General features: G+C 45.8%; 1 protein-coding gene across 1 annotated transcript in view; it reads left to right on the top strand.

The window, feature by feature from the left end:
* Positions 1–20,641, top strand: part of CAMTA1 (calmodulin binding transcription activator 1) — a 245,453-nt gene that overhangs the window by 56,333 nt on the left and 168,479 nt on the right. Inside the window, exon 3 of the mRNA XM_031062368.1 lies at positions 4,006–4,073. Coding sequence (XP_030918228.1) covers positions 4,006–4,073 — 68 coding nt within the window. The remainder of the gene's footprint in view (positions 1–4,005; positions 4,074–20,641) is intronic.

The raw sequence follows: 20,641 nt of genomic DNA on the forward strand, positions 1-20,641 counted from the left end.
GGAATGCCAGGCTGGGTGGTGCCACACTGGCATGAGGCTGAGGGAGCAGTGGGAGCATCCTTGGTGGCAGCTGTCTGGAATGGTGGAGCTGCTTGTCTCCTGTCTCACACAGCTCCCTGGGCTTCCCAGCTGGTGGCTCCCTGGTGCATTCACACTATATATTCACACAATAATCTAAACAAACTGGCAAGTGCAAAATAAAAATAAATGGGCACCTAGATAAAATGCTATCAGCCTGAGCAACCAAGTCTAAACTAAACACAGAATTATCTGACCAAGTTTGGGATAAAACACAACTCAAGTGATTTGAATGTTAAATAATCTCATTGCTTTATGGTGATTCCCTGAGATGGTCAATCAAGGCTGTTTTCAGCAGTGTGAGTGGTGGGCTCAGTCCTGCAGGCACTCAGAGAGGGACACCCACGTGCTGAGCATTGCCCTGGCATTGGCTGACATATTGCAATGCTGGGAGGGCTCCAGCGAAGGAGGAATGATGAGGAGGACTTCATTGATATTAGAAGGTTAATTAATTACTTTATTATACTACATTATTGTATACATCTAAAACTGAACTTGCTAAGCACTGAACTCTGTACACAACTGCACACACTGCTCTGAATTTCGTGACTGTCAGTGACAGTCCCAACACACACACACACATGCTTGGCCCTGATAGACCAAGTAAACAAAACACTGTGACTTTGGGTGAACAATCTCTGTATTGCATTCTACTTTGGCACAAACACAGGCACAGCAAATGATAAGATTTGTTTTCTTTCTCTGAGGTTCAGAGAATGTGAATCCCAGAAATATTCTTGGGAAGAATTGTGCCTTGCTTTTCTCTGTGAAGAGAAATGTGGGGCTACACCGACACGCTTGGAAGAGGAGCTGGATCCACAGAGCTTTCAGTGATTCACCCTTTCCCAGCAGTGCTCACTCAGTTTATGCTGACAGTAATTTCAAAGCTGTGATAGAGGGGATGTGGCTCTGGGTGGGACATCCTGGCACAGGGGCTGGTGTGTGGTGTGTGGTGCCCTCGCCCATGGAGATAAACCTGGGTGGCCTTGGGGTCCACCTGGTGCCACCTGGCCTGGCTGGTGCTGCAGGGGGACTCGCTGGTGACGAGACTGAGTTTGTGTCACGTGCAGGAGTCCCTTGGTTTGTGTCACTTGCTGTGCAATCCCAGGGGAGCCAGGACCAGCTGGGGTTTCAGAGCCAGCTCTGTCTCGTCTGACCTTGCTGGTGCCATGCTGTCTTTTGTTTGTAGTCTCGGGCAAGAGGCAATGGGAAAAGGGTTTGATAGGAGACAAAAGCAAACAATAGCCTTGCTCCAAAGATACGATGAATGGGATATAATTGGATTTTTTTGTGAGGACATTGATTTGACCCTGTGAGACACAGAAAGAATCATTAGGGGAATTAACACGCATTAAAATGCAGGGTTTTATCAGAGGGCTTTTATTGTGCCCATAGTTTTGTTTTTAATTATTTAATGACTTTGTGTCTTCTGGTGATAAATCTATTTCTTCCCTCTTTTTTCAAAGGGAAAAAGGGTGTTGGTGTGGCAGCATGGTACTTGGCCCATGCAGCTGCTAAACCCCAGCCCTGCCTGTGCCCTGCCTGTCAGGGAGGCACTGGGCAGAGGCATCTCATGCAAACCTCTGATCAACCACCTGTGCTGGGCTGAGCACTTTCCTCTGCAGAGCTGACACAAAGTTGTAGCTACAGAAAGCAGAATATATGGGGTTTTTAAGGGGGTTTTGCAGCAGAGAAGCACATCCTCCTTCCCCAGTGTATATCTGTGGCAGCTTGGCCTTTCCTCTGCCCAAACATGAGTGGGCCAGGCCAGCAGAGTGGAGACCCATGTTTTGCCTCTCATGGGAGCCTCTTGTTGCTGCAGCTCCTCCAGTTGGTGATGATTTGGGATTAGGGTTTTCACATGTGCCTGGCACGGTCTGGCAGGAAGGAGCAGAGTGAATGAGCTGTGGGTAAGGCTGAGTTCTTCACCTGAAATACTTTGGGTTTCTATGCCATAACAATGTATTTGTTCAGCCACAAAACTTAAAAATAGCTTAATTCTTCTTACAGCAGTTGAATTTTAGTAGGAATAGGCAAAATCTCAGACTAACCTGAATCCCCTAAACCATCATGGCATTGAAGGAGTTTGTTTCTGTAAATGTTTGCTTGCCTGAGCTGAAGAGGATGTGCAGGGAACTCCCAGGTGTTCTTCAGTCTCTCCAGAGCTCATCTCATTGTACAGCAAGAGGTGACACTGGTTTGTGGCATAGTGAGCTGAGGATATAACATGGGATGGGTTGGGAATAGAGCTCTGCTGATTGCTGCACTTTTGGTGGAATTACTGCACTGGCTTAAAAAACCCCAGAGATCTTTTTCCATGTTTTCAGAATAATTTTAGTTATGGAGTTCTTTGGTAGTTTTAGCCTATTGGAAATCTGGGCTCAGACTTTTTGGCCATGTAGTGTCCAGATTTCAGCACTTGCATCTGATTCAGGTGCAGCTGCTATGAAACTGTGGGCCTTGGGAAGGTCGTCAGTGCTGGTGTTGAAGGTCTGCACAGACTTTCCTTGATGCTGAATTTTATTCAGCCATTAGCCACTAGCCAGAAATTAAAAAGAAGAGTTTTTGGAGCTTTGTGTTGCTGCTCTGTCATCTGCATGTATGGGGATCCCTTAAACCTGCGGAGACTGGCTTGGGAAACAAGGGGTGCATTGGTGGATTCCAGGAGAATTTATTTGCAGTGTAAACATGTTGGTCAGGAGTCATTAATATGACATTCACACAGCTCTAATAAAGTACATAACACGGAGATCTGGCACCGCCGCAATGCCCAGAGGACATTAAGTATGAGTCTTAAAACCAAGAGTATTGGAAACAAGATATTTTTACGTCTCGTTTGGGAGTAATATAATTGCATTTTGTGGCTCTAGCAGATGCTTGGGCCAGCTGGTTGGAGAGCATTGTGGGGGTTTTTAGCCTTGGTACTGTAAGCGACAGCCCTTATATAGAGCTAGCTAAAAAAAAAAATAATAAAAAACACCTCTCGTGGTGGAAAGCCCTGTCACTGGCGTGTGTTGTGCTGTTGGGAGTTACAGCCTGGGGACACTCCTGCTGCAGTGGCTCTGGAGATGATACTGCATGTGGTTTGGGGGTCTGATTTGAGGCATTTCTACAATGAAGGCAGTTTTGCTGACCTCACTTGTTCAGCTTTTGCTATGCAGGCCCCTCTGAGAGGGCTGGGTGATAATTTTTGGAAGATAACCATCAAAACCCTACATTTTTCTGGTTATATAGTAGGGGGCTTATTTTCAGCACAGTTTCAGGAGTCTGTGGCCATCTCTAGATATCAGGACACTGCTGGTGTGGTGGCAGTTGTCACCTTGTGACCACCCTAGGTTTGTACCCAGGAAATGGATCAATGTCTGTCCCGTTCCTCAGGCCTGTTTACAGGCACTGTCGTGAATTATGTCGCTGGCGCCGATAATTTCCTGCAAACAAATCGGTTCTGATCTGGAAGTAATCGCCCGTATCATTCCTGCAAGTGGGAGCAATGACTTATGTTGATGTCACCCGCTGGCTTTTTATGGCAACGATTAATAATTCAGTAATTCTCTCTGCAGTGATGCTGTTCTATTTATAAATATTTTATTTAGCTCCCTGTGTCCGTATTGTCGCTACCCTCCCCTTTGCTTCCTGACGTCATACCGGGCTCTCGGCGATGCCGTGGTCACCACAGTTACCAGCAAATTCTCTGTGCTGGAAAAATGTTAATGCCTTTCCTCATTTGCATCTCTTCATTGTCCTGTTTAAGCCTGGCCTTGGTGGCGTGGATGTGAACATTTACTGAGCGCGCTCTGTCAGTCAAACCCCGATTCCAGCTGCAGCCTGGCCCCGGGGTACGCGGCTCCATGTCTCTGTTATAAAACTTTCCAGTTCCCAGCACAGCCATGCAAGTAACTCTGTTTTCTTTCTGCATTTCTCTTTCAGGAAATTGCAGCTTATTTAATAACGTTTGAAAAGCATGAGGAGTGGCTAACAACCTCCCCCAAAACCAGGTAATGTTCTCCTGCTCAGCACATTGACTCTCTCGCGCTGATGACTTGACTCACTGATCAATGCCTTGACCACCAAGTGGAAACTCCCAGTCATGCCTGATGGCTTGTGACACCAAACTCTCATTAATTGCCTTAATGAGCATTTTATTGAATGAAATCAGATTGATTAAAAATGGAACAGCTACAGTCTTGGCAGGTTAAAGTTTTAACCCGATTGCTCAGGATTTAATTGTATCCCTTCAGATGAGCAGATCTGAAGTCTCTGAGCAAGGTCGCGGGCTGTTTATCTTGACAGAGCTCCCTTGCCTCTAAATAAATAAAAAATCACCAGCCCCACCATGTGCTGCCTGTTCACAGACAGGTACGGGGTTTGTTTGCGTTCTGGTGTTTCCCTTGCTGGGGTTAAGTGTTTGATGGTGAGGAGGTCCCAAAAAGCTGCATTAACAGACATGTTTGCAGTTTATTATTCAGTAAATGTCATGTCTTCTTCGTGCTGCCATAAATGTTTAACTTCTTGCTCCCCTGGGAACCCAGACATGGAGTTCTGGCTGTGGATGTTTTCCTGCTGTTTCAGCTATGTTCTGGCTCCATACGTCTCACTAACGCAGGGAACGACTCTTGCTTTCTGGTCTTGCTGGGCTTTTGCTGTTTTTCTTTTTCCCAATCATCCCTTTCCTATTGCAGAGGGCTGGGCCATTGGAAGGAGCCTGCTGGGACAGGTGAGAGAAAAGCCTATTCTAGCATCCTGCATCCCAGCATCATCCGTTGCAGGGGCCGGTGCCGCAGGCGCCCGGAGCAGCGTGCTCCAGGTTTGGCATCACCTCCTGCTGCCATGAGCAGGGACAGAAGTCCCAGTGGGGCACAGGGAGCAGTGCCACCCTAACAAATAGCACAGATTGATTCCAGGTGTTCCACAGCACCCAGCTGAAGAGAGGATGGATGCGGAGGCTTCTCTGCACCTCTGCAGTGCAGCTGCAGGTGGGGCGCACATAGGACCTGCTTTCCATGAAATATGGGAACAAAAGAGCCTGTGTTGTTTTACTTTTGTGGGCTTTCTCCCCCCAAGACTGTGTATTTTTGTGACATTGGTAAGTAATGCATTTGCTTGTTGTATTAAAACGTGTAGCACCTGGGAAGGAGATGTGGGAAACCCAATTGCTTTCTCAGTGGTTCTCCAAGACTTGGAGCTGCCATGGTGGTGGAAGGGCCCTGAATGGATCTTTCCTGCTGGTAGCAGCTGTGAGGTTCTCCTTGGCTTCAGAACAGCAGGTAATTCAGTTAATATTAGCAATAGTTTTTTCTGGGTTGGTAATCCCAGTTTCAGAATTAATTTAAAACAGTTTCTGGCTGAGCCTTTGCCAGAGAAACCTTTTAAGGGGTCAGAAAACACATTAATTAGTCTGGCTCTACATGGTATCATTAAAGATAGGAGATTATAAATGTTTTTGTAGCAGCATCTTCTGATTTTAAGAGCTTGGTTTGCTAAAGGCAATGCATGAAAATAATTTTCTGATGAACATTTCCTTGTGTCTGCAACTCTTTCCACAGAGAACAGCAAACGCATTTCCTTGCCTTCCTCTTGTGTGTTTACACTTGGAAGCAAGAATGTCCCAGGAGAAGGAAAGTTGTGACAGGAGTTCAAGGTCCTTCTGAAATTGTTCAGTTTGTTTTCTATTTTTTTTTAATATAAAAATTAATTGGAAGACTTAAATGCTGAGTTGCTACAATCAGGGCTCCCGGTATTATAGAATTAATGACATCGATTTGGCACTGAACTGGAACACTCCCCGTTCTTTGTTTGCTGCTGTGGGTGCTACTAATTTCATCTCACAAAATTAATAAAAATTAATTGCATCACTGACACACACAGAGTTTCCTAATACGATGATGTATAGTGTGCTGTGAGGAGTCACTGCTGGATGGATGCCATGGGGGCTCCGGGCATGGCTGGACGCTGCCTGTGGGAGCTGCTGCTGCTGCAGCTGTGGACAGAGGGTTGGTATTGGTGATGGGGTTTTGGTGCTGTCCAGCTCAGTTGGGGAACTGCTGCAGAGGGTCAGGCCAGGCTGGGCTGTGGTGCCTCACAAGTCACTGAGCTAAGGCAGAGTGTGGCAATGAGGGACGAGCTGGTTTGGAGCTGGTTTGGAGCCAGGCTTGCAGTTCTGAATGTTTTCATCTCTTTCCCAAACAGAGTTTCCCATGTTTACAGCATGGATGGATATTGCTTTAGTCATGGACATGGAGGGGAGGCCCTCTTGCCATTGAAGGAGCTATGACAAACCTTTGCAAAAGGTCCCTAAAATGACTTTTTTCTGAAACTTCTCGTTGAACGACTCCAGTTGCCTGAATACACGGATATAAATGTACTGGAGCATTATTACAACAGTCTTTTGAGCGCTCCAGTTGATCAACATAAATTAGCAAGTACACCTCACAAGCTTTGACCTTGAGGCTGCCTTGGAATGGTGTTTGGTTCCTTGATGTGTGAGCAGAGGGTTGGTATTGGTGATGAGGTTTTGGTGCTGTCCAGCTCAGTGAACTGCTGCAGAGGGTCAGGCCAGGCTGGGCTGTGGTGCCTCACAGGTCACTGAGCTAAGGCAGAGCGTGGCAATGAGGGATGAGCTGGTTTGGAGCCAGGCTTGCAGATCTGAATGTTTTGTTTTGTTAACATGGGATACTCTCTTTCCCAAACAGGGTATCCCATGTTGCAGTTTTGAATGTTTTGTTGAACGACTTCTTTTGAACGACTTTCTTTTCTTGTTGAAAACTTCTTGTTGAACGACTCCAATTGACTGAATTCACTGATATAAACATACTGGAGCATTATTACAACAGTCTTTTGAGCGCTCCAGTTGATCAACATAAATTAGCAAGTACGCCTCACAAGCTTTGACCTTGAGGCTGCCTTGGAATGGTGTTTGGTTACTTGATGATGTGCCGGGTAATCCGCAGCGGGTGTTCCGGCAGCGGGGCGGGGGAAGCGTTCTGCTAATGCAGCAGGGCCAAGTGGCTGACATTTCCAAGTTTAAATGCAAATCACGATGACAAAAAAAAAATTACTTGACATTTATATATCAAGTAGAACTTAATTGTTATTTACTTTGGAATTTCAATGACAAAGTCAATTTTCTGAGTCCAGGAGCATTCTGCCAGAGGGAGATACTTTGCTTCTCTGTTTCCAGGTGCCTTTTGTCATTAGCATTTGTACAGTATTTTAAAAATATTCTTGAGCGATCCGAGGTGACGTCACTATTTCACAAGTGACGTGAAATAGTGCCCCAGGCAATGGAAAAGCCTTGGCTGTGCTCAGAAGCTGCAAGGTCAGTTTTCCATCTGGGAATGCAGTTCAGATGTGTTTCTGTCCCTTAAAGGACACGGGCATTGCTGGAGAGACCAGCCCTACTCCATGGTGAGAGCAGGGTGGGTGCAGTCCCTGGAGTCTCCCCACCTCCTGTCCAGGTGTCCATTCCTGCCCAGGAAGCACACCCTGTGCCTTACCTGCCCATCAGTCCAGCATAAGGAACATCCCCTATCTGGGATATCAGCAGCATCGTAAAGAAAAGTTAGGATCTTGCAGTATATTAATTCTGTATTAAATAATTAATAGTAAAATTAATTGAATTACTCCATTTTCAGGTAAAAAATAGGGTAATAAATATTCATAACTTACATTATTAAGGGAATTTCCATTTCCTATGTCGTTAAAGTGAGATTAGGTAAGGTTGGGTTTAAATGAAAATTGAAAACAATTGTGCTTTGGAATTAATTCACTGCGTTAGGCCATTACCTTGCGAGCCTTCTTTCCAGTGTGCTCTATGTGAGAGCTGTCCCACTGCATGGGTGGATGCTGCTGCCAGGATGTTCTGGCTGCTGGGAAATGAGACAGGGGCTCCCCATGGAGGAGAAGCTCATGGGAGCTGGAGGTTGTGGAAAAACAACCGCCCAGAGCTGTGATTGGTGGCAAAAGTTCTGTCCTCTCCCCTTGTGCTTGTTGCAAAATAAAGTCCTCTCGAGACCTTGTTTAGACTTTCAAGGCACGTTTTAAAGGTCCTGCTCTCTCATATGGCTCGTACTCTCCATAGGATCCAGGACCATTAACCTTGCCTGTGGGCAGTGCTGAAATTTGGGTTTTCTGCTCGTGCTGCTGGGAGCTCTGCTGGCATGTTTGGGGTCACACACGACCTATTTTCCTCTGTGGAAGGCAGCCTGTGTGTGCTGTCAGCACTCCTGGCTCAGGATGCTGCTTGACATAATCCCTGCTAAATGTGGCACATCTCTCTTTACACTTTATAGATTTCATGACTCTCAACACTTTCTTCTCGCTGCTTTCAGTATTTCCTTCTCTTTATTGTCCCTGCAGAGAATAAACAGTGCACAGATGGTTTTAAGAACCCTTCGTTCGTATGGATTTTTAGCTGCTGTGGTCCGGGGGTGTTGAGACACCAATAATGAATTCTTTTAACAGCTCACTGTGTTGATTGTAAAGTGACCTAAGGGCAGAGTTGCTGGGAGCCATCCAGATGCCTGGCCTGACTCAGGCAATACTTTCTTCAAGTATTCCTTCCAAATTCTTTCCATGGCAAATCCAGCCAGGTGTGTGCTGGTCCTCTGGGAGAGCTGGTTTCCCTCTGTTTTGAGCTGGCAGCTCAGAAGAGCTGTATCACAGCAGAAGATGTCACTGGCCAACTTGGACAATCAAGGCTAGAGGTCTGTGTTTCTGTTGTGGATTCATTCACCTGGCACAGAGGCTGAAGGTTGGCTCTCCCAGCCCTCTGCAGCCCCTGTGCACGGTCATCAGCCTTGGGCTTTCCCACATATTAGAAGGATATGTGTCAGAGATGGTGGCTCCACAGCTGGTCCATGCACACAAACACCTGCCCCCACTGCCTGGCTTTGCAGGCAAATAGGGCTGGGGTGCAAAGGCTCCTTCCCCTTTTTATGTGGACTCATAAGAGTCCTGCAATATTGCCCCTTGGAGGAGGAGAGAACTCTGGAAAACATGGAATAGTCACAAAAAGCAATTATCTGATAACAAAGCAGTGAAATCATTCAGGAAACCCATCTGCCTGCAGCAAGGCTTGGTAGGTTTTTCTGTCAATGGGTATGGCCAAGGAAGACAATGTGGCTTTGGACAGTGCTGACATTGAGTATTTGGCAGGCTCTGACTGTTCTTGATCCCATGTGGGAGGATCTTAGGGTTGAGGGGGCTGCTCGGTGTGTGTGAGCCCCCTGTACTGAGCCTGATGGGGGTTCCCAGGCTGAGAGGCAGATCAGTGAGGAGCTGCCCTTGTCCTGGGTAGAACAAAGAGTGTGCTGGAAGAGCTGTTGGGCTGGACTTCTGATGGTCACACCCAGACCTGGCAGACAATTCCATATTGTCCAGCATTCTGTGCTTCCTATTGAAGGGGGCCATGAAGGACAGGGCTTTATGGCTGCTGTGGAACCACCTTGGACCTGCCCTTTCCTGGGTCATAGTGCAGGCTGCAGAGTGGCAGAAGACCTGCTGTTTGTTCTTCAGGCCATTCTAAATGGCAACAAAATGAGTCTTTGTCGCATTTTAAAGACTTTTGCAACTTAATTTATATTCTCATATGGCACTGAAGAACCTTCTTTTGTCCAGGAGGTAAGATATGCAAAAATGACCTTTAAGTTGCTCCTAATTGACCCTTAATGATATTCTCTTGTTTCTTCCAATACATTCTCTGCGTCAAAAACACCATCCAGCAACTGCTTGTTGCATCTTAATGGGTGCAAAGAGCAACTGATGAAAAATAAAGTATTTATTTGGGCTTTTTATTTATTGACAAGGATTTTTCCATCCAGGAAACCTGGCCCTGAGGTTGGAGTGCAGGGCTGAAGCAAGGCACCATGACCATCTTGGGCTGGCAGGGATTGGGTCCCCTGAGCCAAGGGCAGAGGGTGCCCCGTGCCAGGGGGTTGATGCTTTGATTTCATCATGGGGACAGTGTGTTATATGACAAGCACAGTGTTATTTAAGCTGCCCACTGGAATGTTAGCCAGCATGTGCTGGTAACATGGAACTGGGGGGAGGATGTTTGTGCCTGTGTGTGCAGAGCAGCTGGAAGCATCCCAGAGGATCTGCTGCTCAGCCTGGAGAGGACAGATTGGTTTGTGGTGTGGTTGTTGGAAGATGAGGAGCTGCCTGCAGACTGAGGTTTTCCTTTTGGTGCTGAATAAGTGTGTGTAAGCAGTGAGCAGGCTTTGCTTTTGCTGTGGTGTGAGGGGTAATTGCTTGGCAGGCACAGGTGCTGCAGGTGTGCAGTGACATTGTAGTGAAACACTGGACAAGTGTGTGACTCTGCTCAGCCCAAATGTGGAGCAGTTGGTGGGTGAGCAATAATGAAGCTGAGAGCACTGATACAGGTGTTCAGGTTTGAATTTTTCTTCTTTTTCTTCCTAGTCCTGAAAACACAGATTCACAACAATCTGGCAAAGATTCTCCTCAAGTTACACTTGGTTGCCGTTCTTGCTATGCGCACTGTAACAATACTTTAATATAATTAAATTTTAAATTCCGTGTAGAATCTGGTGGGTAGGCAGATGTACTGGTATGTTAAACTTTATGTCACTTAAAAATGGTTCTCAAGTACATCAGAGGGAGCCCAGCCAGCTGTAAAATGATCTGCTTTATGGCGCTGTTTCGCAGCGTCGGTGTCTGTGTTTTAATTACAGCTGTACCTAAAGCCTCACACCCTTGGATAACTCTGATGGGCCGTTTTGTTTCCTGTAAGTTACTGACAGGATGTGAAGTGACATGAGGGAAGGTGCTGTCGGGGTTTTCCAGAGCTGCTCTTTGTGAGAGCGTTGAGTTTCTGACTCGTGCTGCAGCAGCTTTGTTTGCTGTAAACACACAGTGCAGGCTGCTGCCCGAGGCTGCTGCACCTCAAGTGGCATCACCAGGATGACAAGTGGTAAAAGAGGTTTTAGGAGCCTCTTTGCAGCCCTGGGCAGCTGGGTGTGTGTTGGGACTGGTGTGAGGAGTGGATTTGTGGCCCCAGGACTGCTGTCAGGGCAGGTGAGCATCTGCCCCTCTGCAGCCCCTCTGCCTCCCTGGCTCATCCCCAGCACCAGCACCCACCAGCTGAGATGAGCTTTGCCCACACTTGCTCTGCAGTAAGTGGAGGCAGTGGCTGGGCTCAGTGCAGGATGAAGATTTCCAGTGCTGTGAAGTGGGAATCTTGTTGCTTGGCAGGCAGAAACCATTAATGGTGCTGTTTCTGGAAATAAAGAAGTGGCCTCGTCCAGAGGCATCCCACGTGATGATTTGCCAAGTTGTGCAGCATGATTTATGCTTAGCCGTGGGATTATTGTTTGCTATTGATTCTGAGAGAGATGAAGCATCAGTAAAAGGCTCATCAGAAGCCTCCCAGTGGAATGTGAGAGCTGGAAGCTTTCCTGACAGAAATCCTGTTGCCTCTTTGGTGGTGGCTCGAAACGCACTGCCCAGCCAATCTCCAAGCATCATCTTGCAATCCTTTCTCCTTTCAGCATTGCCTGTCTCTGTCCAGTGAGGATGTACTTGGTGCTGCAGGGAGGTGTTGAGCTGAGAGGTACTGGTGGATCCCTTGGGGATCCTCTGGCACCGTCTGCTCTGCTTCCAGCTGACAGTAACCATGTCACTCCCTGTCCTTTGTCAGAGCACGTGTGATTCCCGCTGCCATCAGTGAGAGTGAATTGTGCCCGTAGTATTATTCCTGTATTTATTTTGTAAATGTCAAGGATAAACTAAATTAAGATAAATAAGGCTGTTCCATTTCACTGTTCAATTTACAAAATTTTGATGAGACCAATAACATCTGTCCTGGTTCCATCTTTTGGCCAGCTGACGGTGGCTGTGAGTCTGACAGCTCTGCTCCACCTGTTCCCCAGCAATGTTTACAGACAGGGGATGTACAAGTGAGTCATTAAATCTTTTGGTTCTGCCTCTGCTCTGTCTGACTCTAGTAGAGAAGCTGAGAGGGTGATGTGGCTGGCAAAGAGCTCCACCCTCACAACTGGAATTGTTGTGTTGCCTTAAGTGCTGTTGTAAAAGGCGAGTGCTGGTGAACACAGTGCTGTGGGTTGCAGTGATGCAGCTGGGTAGAAGTAAAGCCTCAGTGGGGTGTGCCTTATCTGCAGCCTTCCCTTCTCCTGCTAGTCCTGGAAAGGGGAACTGAGGTCTCCTGGTTTCCTCAGGAGAACCTGGACACCAGCTTATGAAGTGTCAGGTTATGGGTGCATTCCTCTCCTTGGATGTGGGTCTGAGGACCAGAGCAGCATATGGAGTGTCCCTGCTGTCACTCTGTGCCCTCTGGAAGGTGACCATTTATTTCTCATCAGTCGAGCCTCTTGCACAGCAAATGGGTCATGCAGGGGAGATCTTCTTGCTGGATAAGCAATTAGGTAAAATAAACTACTCAGAGGACAAATTATGCAGGACTCTTGCCCCGTAACAAATGAATTAATTGACTTTGGTATTTGTGGGATGTTCCCACTATTTTATTTAATTCTCTCTGGCTAAAGGGCTCCTGTGTTTCCCCCTGCTCTTATGCTGCTGCAGTGAGTAAACAGGGTGTTAGGGGTTGATTTACACAGTTGCAAGCAAAGGAAGCAAAGTGATAATTGCAGAAACCTTTCCACATTTCCTTAAGAGAGACAAAACCTCTTTTAGCAGCATGTCCAAGAGTCTCTGTTTGACCTGTTTCTCTGGGGTGCCATCAGCTCTCTCTGCAGCCTCACAGAGCTCATTCACAGCAGGATGGCAGCTCAGCATGGGCTGGAATCATGACCTGCACACAATTGCAAGGGCTTTGGAGGCACCAGTACTGCAGGGCACCAATGGGGCTGCTCTTGGAAGAACAGTACAGTCAGGAGCTGAAGTGAGGGTGCAGGGCTGGGGCTGTGTCTCTGTGGCAGTAACCCCAAGTTGTTTTGAAGGCTTTGTCTGGATCTTGGGAAGCAGTGGCTGCTGTAACAGTGCGTTACCTGGGATATCACATGGAGCAGCACTGCAGGAGGATTACAGGTCCTGACCCTCAGCTGGGCTTGTAACTCATGAAACCATTCAAGTTGCTGTGTTTATTTACTGTAATTAAATTAAAGCTCTGATACAAATCTTTGCTGCGTAACAGGATTTGTCAAAAACTAAGTGACACTGTTGGACCAGTTGCCAAGAAAATACTCCACGTGCAAGGTGACATTGGGTTCACCAAGTAGTGCCCAGTCCCAGCTCCCAGTGCCAAGGTGGAACATGGCTCTTCCCCTGTCCAGCTTCTTAATTCCACTTTGCAATATTCAGGCAGATGCCTCAGGGATGGTCACACTGGTGGTGATGTGGTGGGGAGCTGTCTCCCTGCTCAGTGGCATTTGTGATCCAGAACAGCTTTAGAAGGCCCAACCAGTGCTAAATTGTGCAGCTAACTTTTTTTGATAAACTGTGGCCTTTGAGAACAGTGCTAGCCAAGAGCAGGGCAGTATTTTGTGCTCTGCTTTAAATTTAGGATATGAAAGATTTGGAGGATTTTATAATCGCAGCTTTGTGTGCTTGCTCTGCCTCCTCTTCTCCCACTGGTTTTACTCCCAGGCTTTTCTAACTGCTCCTCTTGTCTGGTTTCTTTTCCTCTTCAGTCCTTGCTCTCATCTCCTCAACTCCTTAAATTTATAAAAAAGTCACTTCTAATCCTGCACAGATCCCAGATCTGGAGGGACTGTTATATTTATTATGGCTTCCTTTAGTCTGCTCACCTGCCTTTACCAAAATCCCTGGTATTGGCTGAGATAGTATTTGGTCACAGCCAGAGGCATGTGCAGGTGGGAAACCACAGTCCCACTGTTGTAGTTTTGATATGCCACAGTGGGCAGTGGTTAGAGAGGGGTTCTGCCCTTAGGAAGGACGTGAGGGCACTCTAGGTAATGTATGAAAAAGATCAAATGAGTAGGGTTTGGGTTTTTTTCTTCAGGTTATGTAGTTCATAAGGGAGCTAACATTTAATCCAAGTTTCTTGCCAATATTAAAAATTTGGTGAAGTGTTGAGTTTGTGAGGGTCCCCAGGACGAGGTGAGAGATGAGAATCGGACTCCATGCCTTCTCAGAAGGCTGATTTATTATTTTATGATACTTATATTATATTAAAGAATGCTATACTAAAACTATACTAAAGAAAGAGAAAGAATACAGACAGAAGGCTTAACAAGAATGATAATAAAAACTAATGACTGACTCCTCAGAGTCCGACACAGCTGATGGTGATTGGTCATTAAGTAAAAACAATTCACCTGAAACCAATCAAACATGCACCTGTTGGTAAACGATCTCCAGACCACATTCCAAAGCAGCAAACACAGGAGAAGCAATCAGATAATTACTGTTTTCATTCTTTTCTGAGGCTTCTCAGCTTCCCAGGAGAAGAAATCCTGGCGAAGGGATTTTTCAGAAAATATGACAGTGAAGTTCTGGAAGGTGGAAGTCTTGCATGGCATTAGCACAATCGCAGCATCTGACTCGTTGCAGGGACTAGATGAGTCTCCACTTGGCACCTGAACAAGTAGGTTTCAAACATGCCAAGGATTTGACAGTTGCATAAGATCACAACTGGTGGGAGGGAGGTGAGAGGAAAGCTGTGGAGGCCGTGCTTGCATTCCAGGCAGCCTGGGAGAGGCCGGGATTCCCAGCACGGTGCTGGCAGGGCCTTCTGTGGGAAGCATCAGTGTCCATCAGGGAATGCTTCATGTCCTGGGATTTGGTTTGGGGGAAGCTGAGTGCTGGGCCTGCTTCAGGCCCGTGTTCCCATCTTGTGCTTCTCCTGTGGCAGCTGAGCTGAAATGTCCTTGTGAGAACATCGTCCTTGGATTTTAACTAATCACGAAAAGTCACGCCTTCCCTGCACCAGTGTGTAGTGAACAGTCACCCCTTGGCTGTTCTCTGTCAACCCAGCTCAGAAAATAAAGGATGTAAGAGGAAAAGGAGGGTTTTGATCAAAGGAAATTGGGCAAACTTTGACCCAGCGATGCTGGGCGCTGTGCTGGGTTTGGGGACAGCGAGTGTGGCTTTATGGTGGGGTGACACAAGGTTTAAAAGAGCAGTTCATGCTGAATTGGAGGGTCACAAATTAGGGCATGATAGAAAAAGGATTGGCTGTTAACAAGAGTTGGTTTAGGCTAAATTAATCTGAAAATGTGTAATTTCATCTGAACTAAAAATACTGGAATGTAATTAAATTCCAAAGTAGGATGAGCTGAGAGGGTGTGAGAAAAGATAAGCATCAGAATAAGACAATAATTGAGTTTGTATTGTAAACACATTCCTGTAGGAATTTGGGATTTTTAAGCTGCTTCATTAGAAATTTTGAGTCGAGAGTACTTAACAGCTTGGGAATGTTTTGGAGAAGTGGTTGACTACTTTTATATTTGTCTGTGTTCTTTGTTTGCAGGATTTTCTATATTTGGGGTTAATTCTCGCTTATCAACTACTAGTTTATTAATAAGTTTGAAGGGGAATAAGGCTTAAAATTAGAAAATGTGTATTTCCATGTGAAGCTGTTTTGTGGACTCATGTTTTTCATCTCATTTTCCCTAAAAATGGAATCTTTAATATATACAATTGATAAATTAGGTTAGTACCATTAAAACACTGGTTATTCTGAAGTGCTTCATATGAAATACTGAACCAAATATATTGTCTTTGTTCTGTGCACAAGTGACTTGCTCAGTCCATCAGGTAAGAGTGAGCCAGGTCAGGTCATGCTGTGCCATTCTCCTGTCACTCATGGCAGCTGTGGAGCCAGTGTGTGAAGGAGAAGCTCATGGCTAGGATGAGTGGGGTATCATCTGAACAGATCAGTGAACACTGATTTGAACACTAATCAGCACAATACCTGCTTGTCAGGCTGTTTGAAAACCACTACAGTTGATGGTTTGAGACTCCTTTCTCTGGTGCCAGCACCTGTGCAGTGAGTGCTGGATGGGGGATGGAAGAAATGGGTGCAGCCATGCTCTCAGCTTGATCCAGACCCCAAACACTGTGGGGAAGGGAGGTGATGAATAGAATTTAGTTCCTCTTTGGTGATACTTCACACCCTGCTCAGCACCTTATGTTATGGAGTTGTGTAGTTTTTTGCAAAAAAGTTTTTTGCAGGAAAAATGCAGACAGGTTTTCTTCTCATTGACTAAAAAAATACCCTTAATTCTGAAAAATTGCTTTGTGGATCTTCATATTTCACAGACTATAACTAGATTACTACCTTTTACTGGAATACTTTGTGTTAATGAAGACCGATTAGAATTACATAATAGATTTCCTCTAAAGAAGGCATTATGTGGTTATTTTTTACTGTCTGGCATTCTAGTTAATTGCCTTGTCATCATTAATTGATGGGACTAAATTGATATAAATAAACAGATTATATTTGTGAGGTTCATTTGAAAGAGAGGAAGGGCTGGGAACAGGCTGCTGCAGGGCATTCCAGCAGTGCCTGTTGAAGAGAGCTCAGGCTTGGTCAGTGCCAACACTTGAGAGCCCATTTGGAGGATGCACAGTGAGCTCTGCCCTCCTTCCCTGGGAGTGCTCACTTTGCCTGGACAGGGCTGGGGTTGCTTGTGTTGCCCCATTTTAAAGCTGACCTCAACAGCTGGCTCAGTCCTAAGCTTCAGCTCTACAAAGAGCTGATGGTCCTGGCTGTGGGCTTAGGAGGGGCAGCCCAATCAGCCCAGCTTCTGGGACAGTTAGAGCATCTCTGGTTTCCAAGTTAATCCAGATTTATGTACATAGTTGCTATTAATCAGGAATCAATGGAGTCCCAGCAATCGATGGAGTCCAAGGCAAATCAGCATTTTTAATTGAATTGCAATATTGCAAATGATGTTTTTGCCTGGACAGAGCGAGCTGGCTGTTGAGCAGCACTGTACCCTCTCCAGCCCTGTCCATAGTGCTCTGCCCATCTTCTGCTGGGCCTGGCTGTGCTGATGGGGGACAGATGTGTTACTGGACCACAGCTGGGAGTTGCTCCCTCCCTCACCAGCATCACCAGTTCCTCCAGTCTGTGCTGCTTCACTACTTGCAGTGTTAGAAGTTCATCAGCTGTTGAATGGCATTTACGATCTGGAGTGGTTCTCCATTTAAATTTATAATTATTTATTATTATTCAATTTTCAAATATTTATGGATTTTTACAGTGTCTCAAGTCATGAGTCAAGCTGCATGCTGCTAGCAGAGGGAGAACCATTTTTCTTCCTCAGACCTCTGCTCTCCTCCCATCCCCAGTGAGATTTTTCCCAATTACCAGCAAAGCCCACGTGGCTCCCACCAGCCTGAGTGCTGGGGAGGTGACACCTGCCAGAGCCCAAGGATATGGTTCATGTGCATTGTGGCAAATTTCCCTGGTATGTGGTGTTTTGGACAAAACCAAGGTAAAATTTCCCTGGTGTGTGGTGTTTTGGACAAAGCCCCACTTTGACACAGTTGTGGAAATCTTGTTAGCCTGGAGCTGGTGTTGTTACAAGTGGGGAAATTTAACAAGTAAGTTAACTAAATAAATAGAATTTTTGTTCCACACACATGTGTTGCTGCTGCACTGGAAAGTGAGCAGATTTAGAACTGAAGTACCACCTGCAGGAGGAAGCCATCTCCAAATAAGTCTTTTAAAAGTTAATTGGAGCCCTTGGTCCTCACTGCAACAATCTGTGTGCATGGAGAGAGCAGTTGATAAGGCAGAATGGCTGCTGGCACCCGGGGCTGGAGCCCTTTGGTCTGTGTGAGCACAGAGAGGGAACGGGGCTCTCCTTGGTGCACCAGTGGAGATGGTGGTGATTAATCTGAAAATAGTTTAAAGCATTCATGAATTGTAAGAATTAATTCCCAATAAATCAAATGGTAGCCCCATGGGAGTAGGGAAGAGAAATAAATGAGGGCTAAAGAAATTGATAAAAATCCTTGAGCAATAAAGAGATGAATGCCAGTTCTTTTAAAATTATATTTAAATGAACAAAGTTGATTTAACTGGCTTTTTTCGTACCTTGTACTAAGATTTAGTTCTACAGCATGACATTATATCAAGAAATAATTTGCAGAAAGACTTTCTAGCATTTCATGTGCATTCCACTTAATGACAATTTTAATATTCTGTCTTTGGTCCTACATCGTTACGAGGAGGCTTCAATTGCTCGGTGTGCTGAGGAGTTCATAAAGATTGTTCCTAATTTCTTTTTCAAGTCTGTTACAGAGTTCAGAGTGATCAACATGTGAATTATCATGTTGCTGAATAAAATGTGGGGAAAACTGTTGTTACCTGCTTGAACTAAATATGCAGCTTTGGGACTGTGCTGCTTCCAGAAGTATTTTCCTGCCTAGGGAGCTCCAGACAAGGTGCTGAACTGAATTCTGACCTGCTGTGTCACTGGGAGAGCAGAGCTCACCCACCTGGTTGGGTAAATAACATATCTACTTAACTTTTAACCTGGTTTTTGTTTGGTTTTTTTTTTTAACTGGCTCTAAAAGGAAACTTATAATGATGGAATTCATCAATCTGAGTAGCCATGATAGGCAGAGGTGCTGTGTGAGCCTTTTGTGGAGTTCACACTTAGGGGCCAGCTGCAATACACTTAAATGGCAGCAGAGTAAGTGGCTACTGAGGATCAGATCAGTTGTATCACTCTCATTTGTTCTGGCAGCACTGTTACCTGTTTTCTAGTTGTGTCAAGAGCAAGGACACAGAGCAAAGACATTAATTTCTGACCCATGAGTGAGTACAGGTCTTAGCACAGAAGGAGTGGTGCTGGTTGGAGTTGTTGCTATACTGAGGTGCCTGGAGCTGCCCCATTGTTCTTGGTCTCTTCAGCCTGGCAGGGACACCCATGAGGGCACAGACAGGGCTCTTCCTCCCCATCACTCTCAGATGAAGGTGCTGTGCTTGGCACTTGCCTGCATTGTGCTGCAGGGACATCCCTGCTGGCAGAATGATTGGCTCCTGACTCCATCAACAGAGCCCCAGATGTTTTAGGGATTCACTTCTGTACCAATGCACCATGCAAACAGAATATCTTCACAATGTGGTTTTGTGGCACCAGCATCCTGATAAGTTGCCCCAAGGAGCTGCTTTTGGGGTAGGACTTGTCCATGAGTATCCCAGCCCACACCAAGGAGATGCCCAGCAGCTGTGCAGTGGTCTGCAGCTCGTGTTGCAGCCATCAGCATTTATCCTGATCTTGCAGAAGGGCTTTCCTTGGCAGCTCCTGGCAGTTCTGAGCGAGGGCACAAAAGCCAACTTGGCACTGGCATGGCTTGTTCAGTCCTGTTTGTTGGAGCCACAGGTAATTACTCCCATACTTGATGAATCACATTACTTTTATTGATGAACACAGAGGCTGCATGCTGGAAAGAGGAGGTAAGGATTAAGTTTTATGGCCTACTGCTGCTATGAGAAGGAGCATCTAGACACCAATTAATGCCCCCTTGATGGGATTAGCCATTGCCTTAACTGCAGCTCTGGATGAAATTGCTGTGTCTGTGACTTTTGACTTTAACTTCTTAAATATTGTAGATATGAAGAAAATTCACTTACATCTTAAATGGAAATGACATTTAATTCTAGATACAAAAAACTTGCAGCCTATTTACATTTCCTTGTGATTTAGACCTCCTACTACATGGATAAGGAGACTTATCTGAAGTCTTTATTTCATCCCTGTAGAGTTCAAAGATCAGAAAAATTTCAAACATATAATCTGTGATTCCTTCAGTTGCTGTGCCAATAATCCCAATTTGCAGTGTGTATAGTGGAGGTTGCAATGGCAGCAGCCTCTCCCCATGAGATGCCATGGCTTTCTAGCAGTTATGGTGAAGTCTGAACATCTACATAAAGTTTTTGAGGGGCTTTTCTGTGGTTTTTGGTCCCACTGGTGCAGGCTGGGCACATGCTGAGGTTTCTTTTCTTTCAGGGCAAGTGTGAATCATTGCCTGAGGGTTTAAAGCCAAGCATTTATTTAGGAGAGGGGAAAAAGTGTTTGTCAAACAAGTTTTTTGTGATCTGCCAGTGTTACAGCTGTGGTGGACAAAGTCCCCATAATCTTGAAAACATGTAAATATAATTTTAAAGCTTTTTGTCAGTATGGAAAAATCCACCTGTTACAGCATCCCCCAGGTGCATCCCTGGGCTGGTGGGACAGGGGTTATGGCTCTGCCTTGGCCTTGGGTTCCTCCATCCTTACTGAGCCTGGGTGACCTCCTAAACCAGCAGTGAGTGTCCAGGTATCTGCATGGCCAAGGGCAGGTGAGATGTCAAGGGCTGCAACTGCTTGAGATTCCTCTTTCAGTTTTCCATTTGGGCTTTAATCTTCTGATAAGCCACAGGTGCAGTGGGGGGAAATGTCAAGGTAAATGAAGACTTCAAGAGCAGCATTCCTCAGGGGAGAAATAACTTCAGTCATCAGATATTTTTCTTGGGCAGAAACAAGAAATAAGAGATGAGGTGTTTCTGAGAGCATGATGTCAATCCTGACTGACAGTCCCTGTCCATCACTGCTGCAGTGTGAGGACAGTGCAGAGAAGGAGGAAATAGATGATTACTTGGAGTTGA

Source organism: Geospiza fortis, unplaced genomic scaffold (genome assembly GCF_000277835.1).
Source record: "Geospiza fortis unplaced genomic scaffold, GeoFor_1.0 scaffold132, whole genome shotgun sequence".
Classification (NCBI taxonomy): Eukaryota; Metazoa; Chordata; class Aves; order Passeriformes; family Thraupidae; genus Geospiza; species Geospiza fortis.